This window comes from Patagioenas fasciata, chromosome 1 (genome assembly GCF_037038585.1).
Source record: "Patagioenas fasciata isolate bPatFas1 chromosome 1, bPatFas1.hap1, whole genome shotgun sequence".
Lineage (NCBI taxonomy): Eukaryota > Metazoa > Chordata > Aves > Columbiformes > Columbidae > Patagioenas > Patagioenas fasciata.
This window is the reverse complement of record NC_092520.1, coordinates 194,099,264-194,123,630: the sequence shown is the minus strand read 5'-3', so window position 1 is coordinate 194,123,630 and position 24,367 is coordinate 194,099,264. Positions and strand designations below refer to the sequence as shown.

At 41.4% G+C, this 24,367-nt stretch overlaps 1 protein-coding gene and 1 long non-coding RNA gene across 5 annotated transcripts; both read left to right on the top strand.

Annotated features, from left to right (window-relative positions):
- The first annotated feature begins 263 nt into the window (after positions 1-263).
- PANX2 (pannexin 2) lies at positions 264-23,619 on the top strand. Of its 2 annotated transcripts, XR_011737049.1 has the most exons (4): positions 264-489; positions 18,490-19,941; positions 20,812-20,973; positions 21,810-21,892. XR_011737049.1 is itself a non-coding variant. In XM_065858689.2 (3 exons), the coding sequence occupies exons 1-3, from the start codon at positions 264-266 to the stop codon at positions 22,169-22,171; spliced, it is 2,040 nt and encodes a 679-aa protein (XP_065714761.1). In that variant the 3' UTR covers positions 22,172-23,619. The 2 variants fall into 2 exon arrangements, 1 of the variants encoding a protein (XP_065714761.1); XM_065858689.2 differs by lacking the exon at positions 20,812-20,973 and having other exon boundaries at positions 21,810-23,619.
- On the top strand, positions 652-11,446 carry LOC136113541 (uncharacterized). Of its 3 annotated transcripts, none has more exons than XR_010653008.2 (4): positions 652-796; positions 7,385-7,467; positions 10,769-10,901; positions 11,344-11,446. It is a non-coding gene; the product is annotated as an uncharacterized lncRNA (long non-coding RNA). The 3 variants fall into 3 exon arrangements; XR_010653007.2 differs by having other exon boundaries at positions 653-796; positions 7,385-7,447; XR_011737050.1 differs by lacking the exon at positions 7,385-7,467 and having other exon boundaries at positions 659-796.
- Positions 23,620-24,367: the final 748 nt, after the last annotated feature.

Here is a 24,367-nt window from a genome sequence, read left to right as displayed (position 1 = left end):
TGCCCCTGCGGGGCTGTCGGCGGAGGAGCTGCGCGCAGGGCCCGGCGGGAGGCCGGGGGTAGCGGCAGGGCCCGCAGGGTCAGCGTCCCGCCGGTCCAAACATGGTGCCGCTGCGGCGGAGGAGCGCGGCCGCGGCCCCGCTGTGACCACTGTCGGTGTTGTCCCCGCAGGCCCGGCGGGCGCCGCCCGCAGCCAGCCCGCCGCAGCGCGCCGCCCGTCCCCGGGGAGGCCCGGCGGCGTGAGGCCGCCCGCCGCCGCCGCTTATGCAACACATCATCGATAACCACCCCGACATGGCCACCGCGCTGCTGGCGGGCGAGAAGCTGAAGGAGCTCATCCTGCCGGGGCAGCAGGATGACAAGGCGGGCGCGCTGGCGGCTCTGCTCCTCCAGCTGAAGCTGGAGCTGCCCTTCGACCGCGTGGTCACCATCGGCACTGTCCTCATCCCCATCCTCCTCGTCACCCTCGTCTTCACCAAGAACTTCGCTGGTAAGGGCGGCGGGATGCCCGCAGCGGGCGGGGCGGGCGGGCGGGGCCGCTGGCGCTGACGGGGCGGCCACCGCCCCTCACCTTCCCGCCTGGGCGGGCGGGGGCAGCCGCGTCGCGCAGCGGCCGCTCCCCAACGGCCACCAGCGCTGAGGGGCGGCCGCTGCCGCTCGCCTGGCGGGCGGGGAAGCGCCTTTCCCGGCGGTGGGGCGGGGACTCTGCTGCCCCCGCTCGACGCGCAGCCCCGGGGCGCTGGCCGGCAGGCAGCGGTGGCGCGGGGAAGGCCGCGCTGCCCCGCAGCAGCTGAGAGGTACCGTGGGCGACACAGGGTGCGGCTTTATGCTCCTTGAGGTGCATCCTGGACAGGTCCTGAGCTGGACCCTGACTGACTTCCAGGCGTTTGTCCTGATGTTAATTCAGGTGTCTACAGCTAGGGAGAGGCAGATGCCTTCATGGAGACTGAGACAATGTATGGGGACACACACACTGTGCTTTGCCATATTGTGATAGTGGAAATCACTGGTATGAGTTTCAGTGAAGGGCCTACGTATACAACCAGTAACAGTTTTAAAAGCCTGGGTTGGTTGCCCATCACCAGCAGGGCAGTGTCCTTCCAGTCTAAGAAGGTCAAATGTTAATGAGCCTTGAAAATTACTGACTCAGTAAACTGTTAGGACACCTTTCAGGCCATTAGCGCATATGCAACCATTGTTTTACTTTCTGAAGTATAGGCTTGATGAGTGTAGCTGCCAGTGCATGCCCGCTTTTAAGGTCCCTTGAAGCTCCACACTGAAGATCCACGTGAAATTATTAGCACTTTAATATACAGGACTGACCTAGCGGTCTGTAGCTTGTGAGGCTGGTGGGAACTGGCTGTGTTTAGTCAGTCTAAACATACCAGAATCAGGCTCTTGCTTTGCACACTGCTTTGGGATTGACTTCCAGCACTGGCGTACCCATAATACTTGGGATTTTTATGAGGTAAAGTTAAATTACCTAGAATAATAACTGCTTGCAAATGGAGTCTTGAGATATTTCTGAAGTATAGTTAAAACTTTTTCAAACTAACTTAGTTTTTGAAAAATACCGTTATGTAGAGCAAGACAGTCCCAGTTAATGAGAAGAGCCTCATTTTTTGTCTGGTCATCTGAAGGTATCTCAGAGAGACCATGTTTCAGGGCATCTCTTCATTGTGACTGAAAGGCAGGATTCAAGGTCACCTTTGGTGATCCTCTGTAGAATGCAAACATTTGGGCATCCATTCCTCAGTTTGGTTTGAAGAGAAGCAAACTAATAAAAAGACAATCCTACAGAAGCTCACAAGAGTGCATACTTATATGTGTACCTTCATACTGTTTGAGATGTACAGGTTTGAACCTCAGCAGGCCTAAAGATAACCTTGGTTACAGGAAAGGTTGTGCCCCTTCACATGTGTTCCTTTACATGGTGCGAGCTTCCCAGCAAAAGTCCTTTGACTCACTGCTTGTGCAGACAGCAGTAATTTGTTCTATATGAACAAATCCTCTGAGACTGCAGATTGTGGACGAAGCCTCAAGTCTAAGACACTCAGATTAATACAGTGGATGTCCCTCTGCAAGTGTGAGCTGTGGTCCACACAAGTATGTGGAAGAGAGGGGATCTACTGAATTCCTGCATTTGAGTTTATGGCTGTGAAAGACTATTCTCTAGGCTGATGGTTGTGTTCCAAATTTGGTTTTTCAGAAGGACCCAAAGTAGTATCCTTTGTGACTGCTGACAGATCATATATGCTCCTTTGACCCAGTGAGATATAGGACCTATTGTGTCCTGCCAGGACAAAGCTTACAAGGCAACTCAGAAAACACCCCTGTGTCTTTGGAAAAATGTGGGACACCACTTTCCTGTCATGTGTTTGTTCATATGGTCTGCAGTTAGAAAAATGAGAAGGAAAAAAAAGTGAAGATACAGGAGATTGTATAAAACATTGTGAGGATCTGATGAAACTAAATAGTTTTGGCTTTGGAGTGGAGTTGAAGAGCTCAGGATTAGTGGATTCAGTTCTGCTTCTAAAGTTCAAGAACAAAACTACTATTAATTTTAATGTGACATGAATCAGGTGTTACTCTGTTACCAAAACAGTGTGTAGTCAGACTCCTTTACTACGTCAAGCTTGTCCAGAGTGTGTACACATACACAGGCACGTCACAAGAAGAGCCAGAGGCCACGAGTGCATTGCAGATTTTAGTTACCTCTCTACTGGGGGATCTCCAAAGTCGCACCTAAGCTCCCAGGCAGAGGTGACACAAGCGGGAATGCAGGCGCTGGTCAGTTCAGCCCTGCTGGAAGATCACTGGGCCTGCTGAGCTTGCCTGTATTTCAAGGCTTCAGGCAGGCACAGCCTCACACTCCTTCTCACAACAAAGGAGGAATCTCAGACATAGTGATAAGGTGCCCAGAATTTCTCACAGGCCTGTGTTATCTAACACAGAGGTTCAACTCATCAGGCACACAAGGTCAGTAAAACAATTAGTGTGATGTATGTGCTTTTTCTACAGACAGGTGCAAGTCACTTGAGCATATTTACATTTAACTAATCTCCTTGCCAAATCTTCCGCTATATTCCCATACACAGAGACACTGACAATGGTAATGACAATAGTCCAGCTGGGTACACACTTATTACTGGTTCTGCAGTTTGTATTATGTTTCACCCATACACTGCCATTGATCTTTAAAAAAATCTGTTTGCTTCCTTTGGATACTGCTCCTTGTGTGCAATTTAAATAATATGTATGAAAGTGCAAACTTTGCTGACAAAATGGAATAAGGCTCCTGCAACCTCCTTGGCTGTGAATATCATAGTAGCTTCTCAGCCTTGCTTTGGGCCCTTGTATGCATCAGTTACTGCATGAGAATAGGAAATAAAAACTGATGCTTATCATTCTGAATTCTGTTAATGATATCTAGTGCGACCCATGGAAAGCTACCATCATGCCCATAAACTGAGAACAATCCCATTTTCTGGACTCTATCCCATTTTATTTAATCAGTGTTGGTAAAGCTGTTGGAACAGTGCTGTGTGCACTAGAGACATAAAAGTGTAGCAATCAAAAAGCAGTGGCTTCTCACAAAACTTTTTGCTCTGGATTGAATGAGTCTGCATGATTAGTGCACAGAGAAGATAAAAACCTGTGTACTCTCTCATCTACCTTTGGGTGATGTGCGTGGGATCAAGCATAGCTTAAAGCTAGTCAATAGCAACTGTTCAGTCCAGTGCAAGTGCAGCAAGAGCTGCTGGGCTGAGCAGCGTTGCCATCCTGCTCTGGGCTGTGCAGAAGGCACCTCGCCATCCCAGGAAGCCTGGAGCACACACAAGAGCAGAGTTCAGCTCCACAACACAAGATTGAGAAAGTGTGTGTTATTTATTTAAAATATTATAATTAACTACTTTAAAAATCATTATGTCTGTAGTATAATATATTGCATACTGAATTTTGCCTGTGGGTGAAGATAAAGTTATTTAGTTAATTATGTTGGTTTAGTGCCATGGACAAAGTCATTATTTAGGTTAATGCATTTGCTATTCATGTAAATGATTTGTTGGTCCTCATATGGGAGTGTTCTGATCTTTACATCACTTCTGAGAAATTAAATTACAAATTACAGTTTCAGTACCATAAAAGGCAAGACATAATTGTTTAGCAGGTGTTATGCAGATTTTCTGAATAAATCACAATCCAGTTGAACTTAGTGTGTTACAAAAGGCTTTAAATGAGGTACTAGGCTTTTCTTCTGTTATGCGTATCATAGAATGGTTTGGGTTGGAAGAGACCTTTGAAAATCATCTAGTCCATCCCCCCTGCCATGAGCAGGGACACCTCCCACTAGACCAGGTTGCTCACAGCCCCATCCAGCCTGGCCTTGAACACTTTGAGGAATGGGACATCCACAGTTTCTCTGGGCAGCCTGTCCCAGCGCCTCACCACCCTCATGGTAAATAATTTCTTCCTTATGTCCAATCTAAAGCTACCCTCTTTCAGTTTAAAGCCATTGCCCCATGTCCTCTTACTATGAGGCCTGGTAAAACGTATTTCTCCATCTCTTTATAAAAAAGTCCCCTTTATGTACTGGAAGGCAGCTCTAAGGTTTCCCCAGAGCTTTCTCTTCTCCAGGCTGAACAACCCTGACTCCCTCAGCCTGTCTTCACAGGAGTGGTACTTCAGACTTTTGACCATTTTTGTGGCCTCCTCTAGACTCCCACTAGCAGATAATTCTCATACTGGGGACCGCAGAGCTGGATGCAGTACTCCAGGTGGGGTCTCATGAGGACAGAGAGGTAGAATCACTTCCCTCGACCTGCTGGCCATGTTCCTTGTTGTGCAGCCCTGGATACTTAGTGTCCTCACAGTCTGACTCAATGTGGAAAAATGGGCTGTCATCTCTTTGCCCTAGAAATGGATCTGTCACATAACCAAAATTTATTTGGAGATAATTTGTTTTTTTCTAAATTTCACTATTAGATGCCAGTGCATTTTGGATGAGATTGAGCTCTCTGCAGAGGGAAGGCATGGGACATACACATCAGTAGGATGTGCCCCTGAGAGTTAAATTCAGGTTGCAAAGAAGTCAGTAAGAGTTTGACTATTGATTTCAGCGGGGACGGGGCTTTACTCTGAAGTAAGATACAATTCTTGCACTGGCCCCTCTTCAGAGAAATGCATACAGCCTTTCTTTGCATTTCCCAAACTTTCTTTTGTAAAAGAAGTAACTCAGATAACCTCTTACATTATCATTTCTGAGTCTCCCAATTCTCCTTTAATGTTTTTCAAGCAAACCAGTGGGATTCCAGAAAGGACAGCCCTAGAAAGTTAATTAAAATAAATCCATGTGCCATATTTTTACTGGGCATAAGTTCATCATAAAGTCATTTAGGAGCAATAGCTACCCCACACAAAGAAAGTCCACACAAGCACCCACAAGAGAAGAAGGAATATTGTTTCTCTTTCTAAAATTCACCCAAGAACAGACTTCATATAAACCCAGGACATCCCTTATTTAAGGACCAGCATATATTTGCTTGGAAGATAAAAGGAAAAGTTTTGAAGGTGTGTTTCTTTTGCCCAGTGGATGGATCTGTATTTAAGTGTAATTGGTTTTCTGGAGTCACGGAGCTCTCAGCCCTGGTGAAGGTGCCAACAGAAGCTGGCACAGGCTGAAGGAAACCCTGTTGAGAATAACAGTGCACACAGCTGGTACTCTCAAGGGAACTTACTTTGGTTTGCTCTGTTGTCATTTGGAAATTACTGCTTTAAAGATAAGAATCAGTAGTCATATTTAAATTAAAAAAAAAAATAATGTATTTGAATTTCTGTCAGAACAGGGACATGACCCCCATTATACCCTAAATATTATTGGGCATCTGCTGGAATACTCATGCAAATGTATATGCAGTGATTTGCTAAGGTCTCTGCTTATATTTGACATGGTAAAGGTTTGCTTTCTCATACCTGAAGATACAGAAGCCTGACTTCCATTTGCTAGCAACTTGAACAGTTAGTTATTCCTAGGCAAACTAGAACTAAAAAGCAGCCAATATAAACGGAGAGTTCAGATGTGGTAGTACTGCCCTGTCCCGGTGCAGGAGTGGGTGACTATACCACGTAAAAGCTGGTAGAGAAGCAAATTGTAAGCCTGTAAGTATAGGTTGTCACTTTCGTCCTTCCATTTTATCTGTGTTGGAGACTGCTAGATTGTTCCCTTTCCCATAACAAAGGGTTTGGTGTTCTTTGTATTTTTTATCTACTTATTTTTAAATAAAGTATTTAAAGTGATTTCATGTTGAAGCAGACTACCCTTAGATTAATATTTAGTGAAAAAATGGTAAACCACCAAACTTTAATTAAAAGTTAGTAGGCAAGGCTTTAAGATATGTAGTTGTAGTCCAGCTACAGTCTGTGTTAATGTTCTGCAGTTGTTTTTAGTGGTGATGTTTCAGTATCTCCTATCAAGGCGTGGTCAATCTGGGGAGGTATGCATCCAGATAAAAAGGAATTGGTCCTTTAATAGACCACCTTTCCATTTTCATTTCCTTTCTAAAATGCACTGAATGCAGAATGTTATTAGACTGCAACATTTGTTATCAGTTTGAGTCTGTTTGGTGTTTCATGTGTTTTTCATCCTTTCCCCTCCCAGTTTTTGCCATGGAACTAGTACACACAGACCACAGCTAAAAGTAGGGTGCTCTTGAGTACTTCATACTGGTCCTCACCGGCAAGTGCTGTATTTTACCTCTGTGAATGGCAATGATGCTGCTGGCAGTGGGTGGCAGCCTTTTGTAGTGAAATATCTCATGGCATTTGGTGAACTTTCAAGACACTGTTCTACAGTCCAGCAGATGGAGATACTTGGCTTTCATGATGTGCTGCTTAGTTTGTTTGTGTTGCTTAATGCTTTTACTAAGTGGTTTGAGTACACTGGTTCAGTGTTGTGCTATGTTCAGTAGCAGTGCTATCAGTAGCGTCTTTGGAAGGTTCTCTGTATACTGGACCAAAAGGTGGTGGGCCCCAAGGAGAATATGTTGCTGTTTCTGTTATGTGTTACCTTCAGGATATTGAAATATTTTGGTTTCCAAACTTCCAAAAGCTTTAGGACTGATGTGGCAGGTTACAAGGATTACCAAGTCATATCCCTCTTGTATAGTGCCTCATGTATTGCAATCATGTTTGCTTTTCCCTCCGAAGTTGTTAAATACCAATACTTTATTAAAATAAAGCAAAACAGTCATCCAGCTGATTTTTATACTTTGGTCAAAAGCCAAGCTTTGACATTCTTTTTTTTTTTTTTTTTTTGCTAGGTTTGTAAAGCAGAACCTACAAAATACCAGAGTTGCTCATAAATACTGTATTTCTATGTTTCTTAGCAGTTACATAGCTCAGACCTCTTCAGATAGAAAATTCTCATGAGGAAGTAATGGAAGGAGACAGTAAGTGAAATGACTGAAGGGTCAGTTCAAGTTTTTATGTTTTCTGATTTGTAATCATTTTGCATAAGCAATGCTTACTTCACTGTGTAGTACAGTTATATGTGTGAATTCAATGTCTTTTTATGCATTTCACCCTACAGTATGTTTGAAACAGTATATGTTGAAGATTTATTTATGATAAGATAGAGTTTATTTTGTATTTCTGGTCAGCTTTTCTATTTTATATTTCTCTTTCAAGTTGTGGGCAGCATACTTACACATGCTCACTTACATGATTTATCTATTAGATGGCTTTTGAGCTTCTTTTCCATTTTTTCTTTTTAACTGCACTTAAAGCTACATACAGTAAGAAAGTGAAGATGATGTTTTTCCAAGTGATTATTGTTGCTGCTAAGAGTCCAGTGCCAGATTGCTTGATGTACATGACAACACCAGTGCGGAAATTGGTTCTGAGGTGGTATTAGCTGTGATAAAAGAATTTCAGGAGTGTCTCAGTGCTACTTGTGTTTAAGTGCTTTCCAGTCATGTCTTTTTAAAAAGAACTGAATTAGTACAAGCAACCACAGACTGGGTGCAATTCAGCCGCTGGCTGTTTGCACTTCTTGATGGAATTTTTCCCAGTGGGTAAGGGCAGTTCACACACACAAGGTGCACACAAGGTATGTGAACTGGCTTTCCATGAGTTTTGGTCATTTAAAGATTTGCAGTTACACAGTTGAATGTTAAATAGAAAGGTAATCTTGAGGTGGTGCATGAGCCTTGCATGTAATCATTCCACTGCAGTTCCTACAGATATTTTTCTGTCATGAATTCCATTTTTCAAACTTCATTGACACATACACATCATCCTTTTTTCATATGAAATTTAATCACCATGTTTGCACTATTAAATCCTTCATCTTCCCAAGTGTGATGTATGTGAAGAGGTCTAAAATGTGGATGAGATTTAGCTTAGTACATGTTTTCAGATAACAATTTGAACAGATGGTCAAACATATCTTTGTTTGAGCTACTTAACTCATTGATCTTAGTCAAGTGGAAACCTTGTGAATAAATAATAGTAGGGTCAAGACTGTTTTTCAAAGCTACCCTGAAGTATTTTGAAGCTTTTTTTCTCCATAAATGAGATAGAAATTATGCATCCATGATCTAGAAGAAATCTAAGTTTGTACTGTTTCTTAGATCTGTAAAACTCTTCAAAAAGAATCCAGATCATCACTGAGCTCCTTGGGTTATGTCAGCATTAAAAATTACGACAGTGGGCACCTTCAGTAGGTGTACGTGTGTAATTACAAAAGCTGAATAACTTTGCAGTAGACTGGCATGATTCTTGTAGAGGTTCCGTTTGTTTCCCATGATACAGGATTTATTCTTAGAAAAACACTGAAATCAGTTCAGATATTTCCATCACCAGGGGTTATGTCCCAAGCCTGTATTATAGTCTTGCATTTGAACTGGGAAACACAGCAGTTCATTACAAGAGCAAGCTTTGGGGATTTGTTTGCTTTTCTTCGCTGGCACCATACCTGTCATACAGTTACCAGAGCGGCGATGCAGCCAGTGCTAAGGTACGTGATGTGTTTTTTGCAGCTTAGAGCTCGCTCAGTGACTGTTTCTGTAGCATTTTGATAATAATGCTGAAGTAATTATTTCAGCATTTCGAGGGTGAGGTGCCTTATCTTCTGTGGGATCCATGACCTGTTCAGTAGGGCAGACCTCCACAGTGGAACTGGCAGAGCCCCTGGGAACCTTGGGAGGCTGGTTCTCCTGTCTCTGTTGTGGTAGATCAGAACAGTTCTGACACTTTACCAAACTTCATGGAGGAATCAGTTTTCCAAAAAGCAGTAGACCACCCATCTCTGCCTTCTAAATACTATGTTATAAAAATAACATAATTACCTAATGAGCTAACTATTGGCATTTTTCTTCTCTTTTTAATATGAAGTTTTCTGGATGCTATGTTAATGCCAAGAAGTACTTAATACAAGGCATCTTTTTAATTTCTAGTCATTAAATAACAATAATGCAGTAGAACAGACTTGCTGGTTCCTGTTGCTTCTTGTGTTTGTATTTTGCACTTGACTCTTGACTTAAGGGGCCACCCTTATCTATGTTTCATCAGTTTCACTGAATTTTCATAATTCATTTCACTTTGGCATTTGCATGTTCTTGCAGTTTACTTTAAGTGTTACTCTAGTCCACATTATCATAGTGTCTGGGTGCTTGTGCAGTTGCTTTGGGGTTCCATCTCTAGAGGGGAATTTTTTAACTGCCCGAAATTTTTTTTTGATCTTTGGAAAACATTAAAACACTTCTTTTCACACATTACTTCTATGCAGAAGATCTGTACATCACCAAAATCCAACTTACCTCCTCATGTAAGCACTACATTTAGAAGTAAATGTTATTCAGATCTCTTTTTTAGGACTGTCTGCATGGCCAAATTTCATTAACTGTATTTTGATGAATACATCGTTTTAAATTCAGATCTAACTTTCCCTCAAATCTTAACATAATACAAAAAAAAAAAAAAATTATAATACGGAAACACATCTCTATGTACAAATACAAGCATTGTAATTTCCTTCCAGGTGTTTTCTGTGTGCTCACAGAGCTCTCTTGAGCACAGGAAGAAATGCTCCTGGTGATGTTAAACAGTGCAGTCACTATGAATAAGCTCTTTCCAATGGCACTACCACCACACTGCATGGCCATCACACAGTGGATGGTAACTCACTGTTGAGGAAACATTCCTCTGTAGGAGCAGTTATGGGGATTTCATTTAGGTGTTTCTGCACCTTCTGCATAACTGTTGACATTTCTGGAATAACCTCCAACAGACTTCCAACGTATCAGCCAAGCAGGAGTAGATATTCTGTCCTTCTCTCCTGAATAACCTGGGCAGGCATTACAAATCTTTAAGCCTCAGATTGCTGGTAAGTGAACTTCAGCATACCAGCTAATTTTAGAAGACCCAGTGTTCATTACATACAGAGAATATAGTTCTCTAAATTTATCTATACAGTAGAAAAATGCATTACTAATTTACTGATTCTGCAGATCCAAAATATATGCAGTTCAAGCAGCGTCTTGCAAGGAAAAAAACCCTTGATTGTAAATGCAGGGACACCTGCTGCTGCCCTTACATTGCAGTCACTGCTGTGGGGAACCCTTACCTGTCAGTCTTTGAAACTGCTTATCAACATCTCACCCATTACAACTAATTGTTGTAGAGTATAGGCCCATAAAACTTAATAGCAGCAGTGGTTTCCTGTCTCATTTCTTTAGGGACTTTCTTTTCAAGATTTTTTTCTTAAACAGGACAAGTGGTTTCAGAGAGTGGGCAAAAAAGGCTATACCTTACCTTGTTGAGCATGGAGAAATTTGTACCTTAGGAAGACTTCATGGGCATGGAACCTATATTCAGATTTGGAAAGAATATTCCCTAAGAAAGGTAAAGGTATTGTCCTTTTGTTTTGATAAAAGTAATAATTCTTAATAATCAGCTTGCTAAGTTAAGGCTTAGTTTGATGAATGTTTTATTTTCTTATTAATATGAGTAAACTCAGTGAGTTAAATAGGACTGTATGTCTACAGTTGATACACCAAAGTAATTTCAGGAATCCATCCTCGTGCTGTACGAATTTCTAATCTTTAAATACCCTTTAAATAAGGTAGTTTAAATAAAGCTGTTATATTAAGGGAATTGTTTCTTTGGCTGTGAATTGAGTATTAGCCACCATTTGTTAAAATCACATTTAAGTAGAGAGTTACATAATCCTAGTGGACTGTGTGACTGAGATGGAAAACACATATACAGTTTAGATAATGTTATACTTCATTAGACTACATTTCCAGCTTCAGTAACATGAATGTTTTTTGTTCTTTTTTTCCAGAGAGAAGAGGATCCAGGACATTTCTTCTTTTCCATTTAAAAAATGCTGAAAAACTACTAAATAAATTATTTCTGTTTCTCAAAATAAACAGTTTGCTACCTGCTTTCTTGTGCAATCCTTTTAGTACCCAAGATGAATGATGCATGTGCGTGTGCTTGCACGTATGTGACACAGTGCAAGGACAGCAGTATGATAAGGACTACCCTTTTCAAATACTGGCATTTATTGCTGAATTCAGGGAGTTCTCATTTATCATGGCTGTTAGAAACTTGTGTTCTGGCAACTGATGGGCAGGGAGATTCAGAGGTTCTGCCTAAACACTGAATTCCTCCTTAGAGTCAAGTGGAGAGGACTGTACAAGGAGTGCTTAGAGAACTTGACTGGAATGCCAGATTTTCTTCATAAGCAGGTTGGACATGAGCATGAGGATGATTTAGCAGCCCTCTTCAGAGGGCAGAAAGCCACTTGCCAGGAAGCACTAGGCCCAGGGTGAGTCTGTAGTATATGTAAGTCAATAAGTATACTTGCCAGCATACTTACCTGATGCTTAACTCAGGTCTCCAGCCTCAGGGTTTAGGTGCTTGTCCAGGAGCTGGGAGATCCAGCAGCACCTGAGCACCACCTCTGCTGCCTGTGCCCACTGTAGGGCTGTGGTGGTCAGGCTAATGTTTACTTCTCGATCCTCAGAGAATTTTTTGCACAACAAGCATATTTACTTTTGTGTAGCAAGCACAAGAATTTTCATCTCCTTTACTTTTTGAATTCTGTCTTCTAAAAGCTGGGATACTTCATTTTTTTTTCTGTCTGCTGTTAAAAAATTGTGCTGTTCCTTTGGCATTACTGAATTATTGCACTAGAATGCTAAAATCATGCAATTCAGTTGGAAGATTAATGAGGTGTGTTTTCTTTTTCCAGAGTAAGTTCTAAAAGCTAGAGGTCACAGGAGACATACACAATTTATTATTATGATTTATATTTTGCTTTGAGTGAATATACATTTTTTCAGTGGAAATACAGTAGGTGTGAAGTCATTTGCCCCTTTATATAGAGGCATATATTGTACATTACTAGTATTTTATTTTCTTTTTAATAACCAAAAGCATTAGAGATGTGTCATCCATATTTATTTAAATAACTTTTGCTCATAATATTTTAGAAGCTTGAAATTGACTCCTCTACAGTATCAGTTCTTCAAAGAGCGATGCACATGCCAAATGTTACGCACTGTGAGCAATCCTGTTGAATTCAAAGGAACAGCCCAATGCATGAAGTCACTTAAGTCTTTTTAGGAGTAGCTCTTAATTTTTTACAGTGTTGAAGACAGAGAGATTGGCATTGTTATCTTTATTTTTAAGGGGCACGTGAGTGTTTGGGTTAGATGCAATTCAATCTCCCAGGAAGACACGTAAAAATTTTGCAAAGGTAGTGCAGAGTGAGACATATCTGCCAGCCTCACCGCGTCTTCCTGACAGTGTCGTTTCTGCCTACCGTATGCTAGCTCACTTTTTTCTTTGCAAGCTTTGTATTTTATAGATAGGCAAATATGCACCCATATGCTTGCACGCACACATGCACGCACACACACACACAGCCTCCCTGGTGAACTGTGCTGTTGATATCTCTTCCTTCAGTTGAGGTGCAGGGCTGGGGCCTGAGCTCTAGCCACTGGCATTGCAATGGTAGCCACCTAGCCATGTTTTACCTGATGCGTTCCTAGTGCAACTGGCCATTGCATTCATTATTGGAAATGACCATTTCTCAAAAGTGAAAAAAATTACTCCTGCATGAATCCGGCCGTTCTTGCTGGACATGACCTACAAAAACACCAAATTACCTTGAGGACAATCAACCATGGGAGCAGTTTGCACAGGCAGCTTATGTAGTCCTTGTCTTTGGAGATTTTCAGAATGTCAAGGGCCTAATCAACCTTGACCCCACTTTGAGCGGGGCATGGGACTTGCTAACTTTCGAGATTCCTTCCAGTTTTTCCACTGGTAACGCCATTTCCAGATCTGAGATTCATTTTTGCAGGGGGGAGTTTCACAGAGGTTCTAGCCCTCCCTCAGCACTCCAGCCTCTTGCTTGAGGAATTTCAGAACTTAGAGTATTACGTTTCCTGTGTGAAATTAAGCAGGATTTATTTATCTAACGTATTTTCATGCCTGCCACTTACAGCCTGACAGACAGCGTTTAATTCAGGGCCTCTTGAAGAGGGTGGTTGAATGTGTGCTGAAGTTTGTGGAGGTTGGGGAACCACTGAAAGGAGGTGTCTGACCTTGGATTGGGAGCAGCAGGAATGGGAGCCTGTGCCAGCAGGAAGCCTGCAGGCATTCCTTGGAGCCTTTACCAACAGGCAGCAGACTTGGTGGCTCCTTTGCCTTCACTCCTTTCCATACTGTTTAGGTTCTTTGTAAAGAGTTTTTTGGGCAGAGCCCTTCGTCCCTCTCCCTACCCTGGCTATCTTCTCACAACCATGTTCACTCTTTCGTTCCCCTGAAGTGTGACCTTAGTGTCACAATACTTCCTGCAAGTCATTTTTCTCCATTTAAGTAGTACTTAAACTGATGGGGTGAGATGGTACAGAATTAAGCATGTGAAAAAACTTAGCTGTCAAGTATTTAAATTTTTCAAATGGCGTAACATAACCAATTATATTACAATTCTGCATTGATTATTAGATCTTCTTTGCATGCCCAAAAAATATAGTGAGATGTGTCTCATACCTTATCCATAAGGCTGGATTTGTGAACTTCTAGAAGCTACTTACATGTACAGTGAGCAGAATAAAATGTGTTTATGTATGACTGTTGAAAACATCTGATGTAGTGCTCCTATGGTCATCTAATAGCATCGAAAAAAAGGAAGCTAAGCGTCCCAGTATGCATCTTTATACTCAAGTTGGTGTAACATAAAGTATATTATACTTTATGACTTCAAGGACTTCTTCCCAATGTAGTAATTATTTCTGCACAGCATTGGCACAGGGTTATTTAGTCTCTTAAAAATTATTCAAAAGGCACATTTCCCAGGAATGTGGGTAAGTATTACTGAAGGCAGGACTTTTTCTTAAACATTCCTAGTGTTTTTTTAATCTGAAATTGTGTTGAACTTCGTAGTCTGGTATGCAGTTAACACATTTGTGCAGGTGGAACTCGGGTCAGACATTCAGATTTCAAACTTACTGAGATTTTTCTCTGAGCATCAGAACTAAAAATCTTGCAGTAAGCACATGACATTTAATGCAAAAAAGTTGAGTTCAGTATTCCAGCCAACAATAACATTGGCAGGTTAGTTATCTTACTGTTTTTCTTGCCTTTGATACGAATGCATATTGCATGCATGTCCACCCTGACCCATGTTTTCATTATTGTTTGGAGCTGGCAAAGAATTCTTTTGGAGATGAAGACCTTGCTCTTGACTTTTTGGTAAGAGTTTCTGTCTTCTGGGCATACAAGAATGTAGCTGTCAAGGAGAGTGGAGGGATGGATTATATTTTTGGGCTTACACCTACACAATATTGAGAACACAACCAATCCATTCAGCCATAATAATGGCCCCTAAGCTTTTAAAAAAATTTCCTTACAGCATCTTACTCTATTGTCTTTTCCTACACAATTGAACAGTTACACCATATGCAAGTAAACTGCAGAGTCTTGGGAAAAAGCTGCATTTCGTGGTGGCTGGAGTGCTTGCTAAATTGCTTGAGGTTTTTCAGGTTGAAATAAGAATAAGAGTAGAAACTTTATGTATGTATGAATATAAAGTTAAAAGCAAGTACATGTTTTTATATTACATGATCTAGTGTCACAGCTGTGATTTTAACACTATTACAGCCTTGTTTTTAGTGCTACTTACCTATCAGGAGGATACTATAAAATAAATCATAAATCTGTTGTGCCTTCTTGAAACTGCATTAAGTAGGGCGCTCATGGCTACAGTGAGCTGTGTGTGTGAGAACAACTTGTTACTCCCCCATCCTCATCAGATCTGCATGTTAAGACCCAGCTAATGCCATATTTCATAACAAACAAGATCAATTATTGACATGGTGCTTTTCTTTTTCATTTATTCCTGATTGACACGGATTGCAGTGAGGAGAAACAGGGGGTTACTCTGCTGTGATGGGATCAAACACCTTCATGGTGTTAAATGCCAGGCTGAATGCAAGGTGAAGTGGTGCCATCGTCTTAGAAGGAGCATTGACAAAAGCCAGCTCAAATCCATGGCCATCTTGCTTGGCAACCTCTTGTGAATAAAGAGAAAGAAGTTCTTCCAGGTGACAGCTGGAATAGCCTTTTGCTTTGAATCACTGTCCTGTGCTGAGAAGGTTAAGCTGAATTCCCCTGTGAAGTAACTTCACCAAAATTAGTAGCATTCACTGATGATGAGCATGGCTCAATCATATTGGAAGATACAGTTTGAATAAAATTGCATTGTAACCTCACTGCCCCCACTTCAGTCAGTTATAAGAAACTCCACTGGCTTCACTGAGAGTTGGGTTTTATCTGACATATAATGAAAGTCCTGCCAACTTAACAAAGATGCAAAGAAAATATTAGACTAGCATGAATAAATTAACAAAATGTTAAATAAGAATGGGACACCATGCTCAGCTATCCCAATAAATTAGAAATGTCTCATGACTTACCAGACAATGGGAGCAGTTTAAAAAACGTAAACTGATACTTGCTTTCTTTACCAGCCTAGGCAGCCCCATTTTTGAAGTAGCCTCTATTGAAACTGGAGTTGTGAAGCTCTTCAGATTTTTTTGACTGAAGTAGTGGCACTGAACAGCATGCAGAGTTAGTCTCTAAATGATCTGCCCAACATAAATGTAAATGTTAAGACATTTTGATTTGTTTCCCTTTTTTAATTTTGTAAAATAAACATACATTTGGTTGTTGTTGTATATGCACAATTTTGGCAGAAGTTACCTTAGCTTTCAGGTCTCAGTGAAGAGAACCGAAGAGATCTGTTCACAGTTTATTTGGTCATAGTAACTGATACATGAATCAAAAAATAATCCTTACAGATGGTTCATATGAGTAGTTGTTGCTGTCTTCCCAAATATTCATGGTGTTGGTACCTAGGAGAAAGGAACCCGTGTGTGTCACAGGAAACTAGGTTTCATATTGGCAGGTTCTACTGAGCTTAGAGACACCTAATTCAAAATATTTCTGCTTATGAGAAACACACTATGCTTCTTTGCCTTTTTTTTTTCCCATGGGAACATTTTCACATAGGAATCTACTTTGTCTCCTTGGAAATCATACAGTAAAACTTTGTTAGTAAGAGTTGCAATTTTTTATATGCATCCCTTCATGGGTAGAGTTGGGAGGGCATGTGATTACTGAAAACAAGAGAGTCTGAGCATTTTTCATGTAACACAGGGCTGTAAATACACAGAAATAGCCTAAATGGGAAGCTGTGTAACATTTGAGTGCTTTAAGCTCTCCTCTGAAGCTAAAGTTAGATCTTTTAAAATTGTCTTCAAAAGTGATTTTTAAAGAATTTGCAGGACTTACTCACTTTACATGCTGTCTAGGGTAGCGTCATTTATTTTAGTAGCTCTGTTTAAATTGGTTGTATTTTTAGAAAAGAGTCCAAACGATTTTTGTGCAGTCCTCAGCATGTAGATCTCTGTGGGTCACAGGAGAGGTTTACACCTCACCATTTTACCAAAGAACTAGTAACTGCTTTTGACTTGCTTGCACATGAGAAATAGGTGGTCAAGTAAGGAGTCGTCTGTTAAACGAAAAGGGTTAGGGAGTTTTGCCTGCCTATTAATTTTTAATATTGTATTTATTGTTATCAAATGACATAATATTTTGGTTTTTCTCTTCATAATTTGCGTTATTAAGAGAACAGTACCAGTACTCTCTTCCAGTGAGCTGTTCTCGATCTGAATTGTAGGCTGCAAGCTTGGTGTTCTTGAGCGATTCTGAGTTCAAGAGAACATGCCTTCTTCCTATGGGTCTCATTTTAGGAAGTTTTTTAAAGGTATACCAGAACCCTGTAAAATATATTCCCTTTGTTCTACATGCCAAAACATGAAAATATGGGCTTCCTCTTTGAAGAGGGTGTTTTGATACTGGTTTTTGTTCTTTGCACAGTTGATATTATTCCAACTTTCACAAGTTTTTCTATCTTACTTTCATGTATTGCTAGAAAAATATAATTGTATAAGAACATAACTTATCTACTGGGTGAAGACAGAAGTCCTTTTAGCCCAATATCCTGTCTCTGATGGTGGCAAAAAGTAAATGCGTAGGAAGGACAGTTAAAATAGACAAGTGTATGGTGTTACTTCTTTTGATAAACCCTTCCACCCTCCAGCAACCTGTGGCTTAAACATGTCCTAAAGGAAAATTTGCATCGCTGTCTGTGTATTTAGTAATCCTTGCTACACTTTTTCTTCCATTACTTTGTCTGTTTGCTTGCTTGATTCACAGTATTTGTTTCTTCCACAATACTGTATGGCATTTAGTTGCACATTGTATACAAAACAATGTTACAGTTTCAAATGTAGAATTAAATTTTCATAGTGATAAATACAGTTAGCACACCAGATTCTGTCCTGGGCAGTCACACTTAAATTCAAGAGTGTTAGCTGGGTGGGATACAGCTGACTGAATGCTTCTGTGTCTTAAGTTTCAATTTTTTCTACCATATCCCAATGAGTAGACTTTGTTAATAAAGATTAAAAACATTGCCTTCAGCTACATGTAACTTTTTTATACTTAGAAGAATATTTGGCTAGGTTGAACCTTAAATTTCACCTAAATGAGCCTTTCGGCATTTGCGCATAATATCCTCAACTACTGTATAGTGGTTATTTGGTCTTCTAGCTTTAGAGAGTTCAGGTAACAGTTGCTTTGCATATTGTTCTCAGAGAGATAATTAAACCAAAATACATATTTCTTGCTGACATTTCTAGCTCAGGTTCGTTCTAAAACTTCCAGGAAAATAGTTTTGCCTGGAGGCTTGTGAAGATGTGTTCAGGCTGGGCTGTCTATGAGACATGGAGAGCTTAATGGTCATGTAAAGATACAGTAAAATAAAATTGATATCATTTGAAATGTTTATTTTCCAGAGCTCCTTTTGTAGGTTAAATGCACAGCAGTGACTTTTCTCTCTGTTATACAGAGGAGCCAATATACTGTTACACACCACACAACTTCACCCGCGATCAAGCCCTGTATGCCAGAGGATATTGTTGGACAGAATTAAAAGATGCCTTGCCAGGAGTTGATGCCAGCCACTGGCCCTCCTTGTTTGAGCATAAGTTCCTACCTTATGCACTGCTGGCTTTTGCTGGGATAATGTACATTCCAGCTCTGGGCTGGGAATTTCTGGCCTCCACCCGACTGACTTCAGAGCTTAATTTTTTGCTTCAGGAGATCGATAACTGCTACCACCGTGCAGCTGAAGGGCGGGCACCAAAAATAGAGAAACAGATTCAGTCCAAGGGCCCGGGGATCACCGAGCGAGAGAAGAGAGAAATAATTGAGAATGCAGAGAAGGAAAAAAGCCCCGAACAGAACTTGTTTGAGAAATACCTGGAAAGAAGAGGACGAAGTAACTTTTTAGCTAAGCTTTATCTTGCGAGACATTTGTTCATCATCTTTTTAAGCATCATACCAATTACATACTTATCTACCTACTATGCGACACAGAAGCAAAATGAATTCACGTGTGCATTAGGAGAGCCTCCAGACAAAACGAGCAGCTCCAAATTGCACATCCGAGTGAACTGCAAACTGCCCTCCGTCCAGCTCCAGCGAATTATTGCTGGTGTGGATATCGTTCTTCTCTGCTTTATGAACTTGATAATCCTCATCAACTTAATTCACCTCTTCATATTTCGTAAGTCCAACTTCATATTTGATAAACTGAACAAAGTTGGAATAAAGACCAAGAAACAGTGGCAGAAGTCCCAGTTTTGTGACATCAATATTTTGGCCATGTTTTGTAATGAGAATCGGGACCACATAAAATCCTTGAACCGCCTGGATTTTATCACAAATGAAAGCGATCTAATGTACGACAATGTGGTACGCCAGCTGCTTGCGGCGTTGGCCCAGTCCAATCACGATGCCACTCCAACCATGCGTGACTCAGGGATCCAAACGATAGACCCAAGTGTTGATCCAGCAGACATCGATGCTAATGAGCAGCTCATCATTAAGAGGCCAAGGAAGAAGATGAAATGGATCCCGACTACCAATCCCCTTCCTCAGCCATTCAAGGAACAGTTAGCCATTATGAAGGTTGAAAACCATAAACCTGAAAAACCGAAGCCTGTGCGGAGAAAAACAGCAACAGACAGCCTTATCGCTCCTTTGTTAGAGTCTGCTGCAAAAACGTCACAGCAATCGGCCACTCATAAACCTGAGCCAAACGCCATCCCAAGCACAAGCAGTGAAAAAAAACACACAAGGCACTTTTCCTTGGATGTTCATCCATACATACTTAGTAGCAAAAAACCGAAGCCAGAGATTCAAGCCCTCCCCTCGATGCCTACGTCAAAAAGCCAAGAGGGTGGATTTTTAAACCAGGAAGAGAATGTCGTAGTACACGTTACCTCCTCTCTCAAAGGTACAGTATGCCATAATGCCCATACCAGGTCCACAGACCATCATTTGCGTAGCGATATTCAAAAACTAAAAGCTTATCTGAACTGTTTCACCTACCTTACTAGATTTTGGGATAGCTAATAATCTTAGGGCTTGCAGGCCTCAGAAACAGGGGTTGTCTCTCTTTATCGGTTATATTGAAGATAAGCATTATTACAGGTAGAGCGGTATGAAACAGCCCACAGGCTGTTGGTGCAGGTAGTTTTTCAAATGTAAGCAGATTTTCACAATTACGAATGTCAAGAAAATGAGAAGGGTTTGGCATTCATGATACCCTTTGTGCTCTACCAGCACCTGGCATTTCTTAAACCTGCCTAATTTTCAAGTCAGATGGAAATTCCCGAGCCATTACTTGGACCAGTGACAACCACTTCTTAGGAGTGTGTGAAAAACTGCTCTAATGGCAGTTAAAGCTCCCTGTAGAAAAAATTCTCATTAACTACCAATTCTTAGGGGTTGCCGTGTGTTTGTGACCTGGGAAATCACAACTGGGATCATTGATACTGTTCCCTATGCAAGACACATTTTAAATTGCCCTTTGTCTCATGTGGACCAGAGGATGGATGGTCTGAAGTGTAGGTGCTGGCTAGGGGTTCAGGATTTCTGCCATTCCCCTCCTGTGTGGCCTTGCAGGAGATGGTTTTTCTGTGCCTCAGTTCCCAGTGTGTGTCTTGGAAATCCCGTCCCTTTCTTACCTCAAAGGAGTGTTTTATTGTATCAATAATTGTTAGGTACTGGAGAGATGGGGAAAGCCATGTGAGCACTGAGAAAAGTGATAGATCAGTAGATAAACTGATAGACAGACAGGTATCTTCTTGTTTATTTTTGTAAGCTACTGACATAAGAAAGAAGCACAATGCAGTTGAAGTTACAGAAAGATTTGTACATACTTAAAGCAACGGCTCTCATCTCATTACAAGCTAAGACCTCCCTCTGGGCTTCGACAGACTGACAGCTACCGTCACCCCACTGCCCAGCAAAGAAGTGATTTGAGGTATAAAAGTTTCTGTCACTTCCAAATCCTTATGCTCCTTAGAGCCCTCCAACTCCCCACTGTGCATGTGAGCTATTCTACAGCATTCCTTATCCAGTCACCTGCTCTGATTTCAACTCCTCAAAACTACTGGGGTTTTCTGGTCTAAATTACTTTCATCTAAATTAGTGCTTGAATATTTTAAGGGCAAAAAATAATTACTGTAGTTTTGGGGCTTTGTTATTCCCCATTCCCATTAAAAATTTTCAGCTTTGCTTTTGAGTTAGACCTACATTGCAGTCCATCAGGTAAGGTACACTTATAATTTCTGGAAAGAGACATCAGTTAATGTCAAATTGCTGAGTTCTTTCTAAAGACAAGTGGCTTACAATGTGTAACCACTATTTTTTCCCATTGAAAATATCAGTCCGTTTTGTATCCCATCCAGTGAATTTCAACATTCATAATGTTTGTCAAAACATTAAGTCATAACATATATAAAACACCTGCCAGACTGTAGAGGAGAATAAAAGGTTCTTTTCTTTTGTTCTTTGTTCATTTTATGAAAATGCCATTCACATAAGGAAGCATGAGCATGCCTAAAAAAGAGCAAGATTTACAAAACCCATTTGTTGTTTGTCCTGTTTCCCTGAGCTTACCACCCTGTTGTTTTGAAACGGTCCTGTTGGATTTCTCAAAGCGTCCCAAGAGAATTCATTTTTGGGTCCACTCCTGCTCCCACTGAAATCAGTGGCAAAACTGCCAGTGACTTTTATTGGTTCAGGACACTGCTGTGTGATGGACTGGAAGGGTGAGAGACGACTTGTGTTTTAACTGGCTCTTTGGTTTTCTTCTAGACACCCCTCATCCTGCAAACGAGATCCTGTACTCATCCGAGACATGCAGAACTGTGCCTGCTGCCGGGGCTTTTGTCACATGTAACCACAACCACATAGCCACCACTGCTGCTGCCACCAGTATGACTTTGAACCAGGTCAAGCCCGAGCCGACACCTGCACTGAACTGCAACCCAGCCCACCCGTTGCTGCACATCAACACACTGTACGAGGATCACGAGGAGGAGGTTTCAAATGCAATAGACAATGGTATCCACTCACCACCTGACACGGGGGAAATTCTCTCCATCCCTACCCCAAAGCAGATAAGGTTGGCCACATTTGATGAACCAATGGCAATCGTGAGCTCGGTGGAGTACTGAAGACCCCGGGCTGCAGAGCTGCGCCACCGTGGCCAGGCCCAGACCACTGCAGTGCGGGCCGTGGTCCCCACAACGATGCAATTCACCGCATGAGCATGGAGAGTTTTCACACAAACTATAGCTTCTGGTAATAACACCAAACAGTCTTTCAGGGTGACATCATGGGCACTGTCAGTCATGTGCAAAATAGAGTAAAGAAAATCTGGTGGGAATAGACCTTTCATGCGAAGACAACCATTAGCTCTAGCTCTAAACTATAGCTTCCTGATTTAAATTAGGATTAGCACAATTTATGAACTTTAAGAGTCCGATGGCATGCCACAGTAATTTTAATGAGTGTTTAAATCCTTTGCATTCAGAATCACTGATCAAAGTTAAAACAACATCGAGGTGAGGTATACTTTTTTAATGGCAGCAGTTAAATAAGAGTTTTTTTCTAAGCAGAGAGGATTTTTTTCAATTCAGGATTATGAAAAAGTTATATGCAAGCAAAATTTTTGTTTGTTTGTTTCTTTAGCTCACTAATGTTGGGCTTGGTGGAGACTTAGCTGAAAGGGCCTTACTACCACCAGCATTTAAGTGCAAAAAGATTGATGTGCTCAATCTCTTGCATTTATAAATGAAAATACCTGAGGTATGTCCCGCCCTTCAACAGGCTTATATGTTTGATGGAAGATGATGAAATGAAGAGTTTATTTTTTTAAATATATTTTACCATGGAAAAAATTACTTTAATAACTTTTCAAACCAGGTGTTGCTTTTAACAAAATGTGTAGAAGAGAGTCATTGTAGCTGCTTATTTTTTCATAGTGTATTTATGAACCAGGTTAGAAACTTTCACGGGTGCTTCACTGATACGAAAAATCTTACGAAGGTCATCACAAAATAACTTACAAAATATGAGACCAGCAAAACTGTTTTCAAATAACACACAGTTAAATAAGAATATGAATTTATGTCTGCAGGCTTGGCTAGTCCTTGATTCAGCAAACACTTAAGGCCATGGCTGTCACTGAAACGACTCGTATGTCTAAAGCTAAGCACACACTGAAATGCCTTTGCTGGATCTGGGCTCTAGCGCGGGCAGACAATAATCCTGCAGTATGTGCTGTCACTCCGATTCAATATTTGCCTTCCTTCGCTCAAAGCACATCTTCATGCCCATCTTCCTATAACTACAGTATGTGTGATTTAATAGAAAACTCTAGTATAACTAAACTAAAACATCTATTAAAAGTGTATCATGCAATAACCATTCTCAGCAAAATTATAGTGAAGTGTTAAAATAATATTCCTAGCTGCATTCAGAATTATGGACTGTGTGTTTGCATCAAAATTATGTGTAATGGTAGAAAAAATATGCAGCACAAATATGGGACTGAAATCTTGAATTTATTTTTAATTTATTACCTCAGACATGGATATATGATACCAATATTTAATGAAAATAGCACTGAAAATAAATACCTATTATTCTGAATAGTTTAATGTGTACTACTTCCTAGCTTAGCTACATGCAAGTGGGATTTTATTATAAGCAGTAGGCGGGACATGTAAAACCGCCATTCCCTCCTACGTTACTTCAGTTATGCCCAAACTTTATGGACTGAACAGCCAAATACCAAAAAGGCAGCAAGCCATGGGACATGAGCCGCAGGTGGGAGGAGGACCTGGCTTGCACCCCAGAGTCTTGGGGCATTGTGAAGCTGGTGTGGCACACAGAGCGGGGGCCTGGGACAGCTGTGAGACGCTGGCTGCAACGCCTCCTGCTGCCTCGTCCCCTGCCAGCCCTGGGATGTCAGCGTTCCCCGCAGCCCACACCAGCACAGCAGGCGTGGGGCAGCTGTGCCATGGGCAGGGGTTGGAGCCGTTCATACCCTGCCTGCAGCTCCAGGGCCGTAGGTTGGTCACCCCTCTTTTAACCCGCTCAAAGACAAGCTGCAAGGTGTTCGGTACCACTGGCTGTGTGACTGATAAACTGGTGCGACTTTCTAAATAACAAATCTGCACCTGTGTAGTCAGGGCCTCATTCCCTCCCCTCTGCAGCCGTGGAGTGGAGCGTCACTTGTGACAGGACTGCAAGCAAGGTTCCTGCCCAGCCTGATGGTAACTGCCATCCATCCAGAGTCACCTGAAGGCATCGAGACTTCAGAGGTGAGCCACGTGCCCCACTACAAACACTGCCTTGCTGAACTG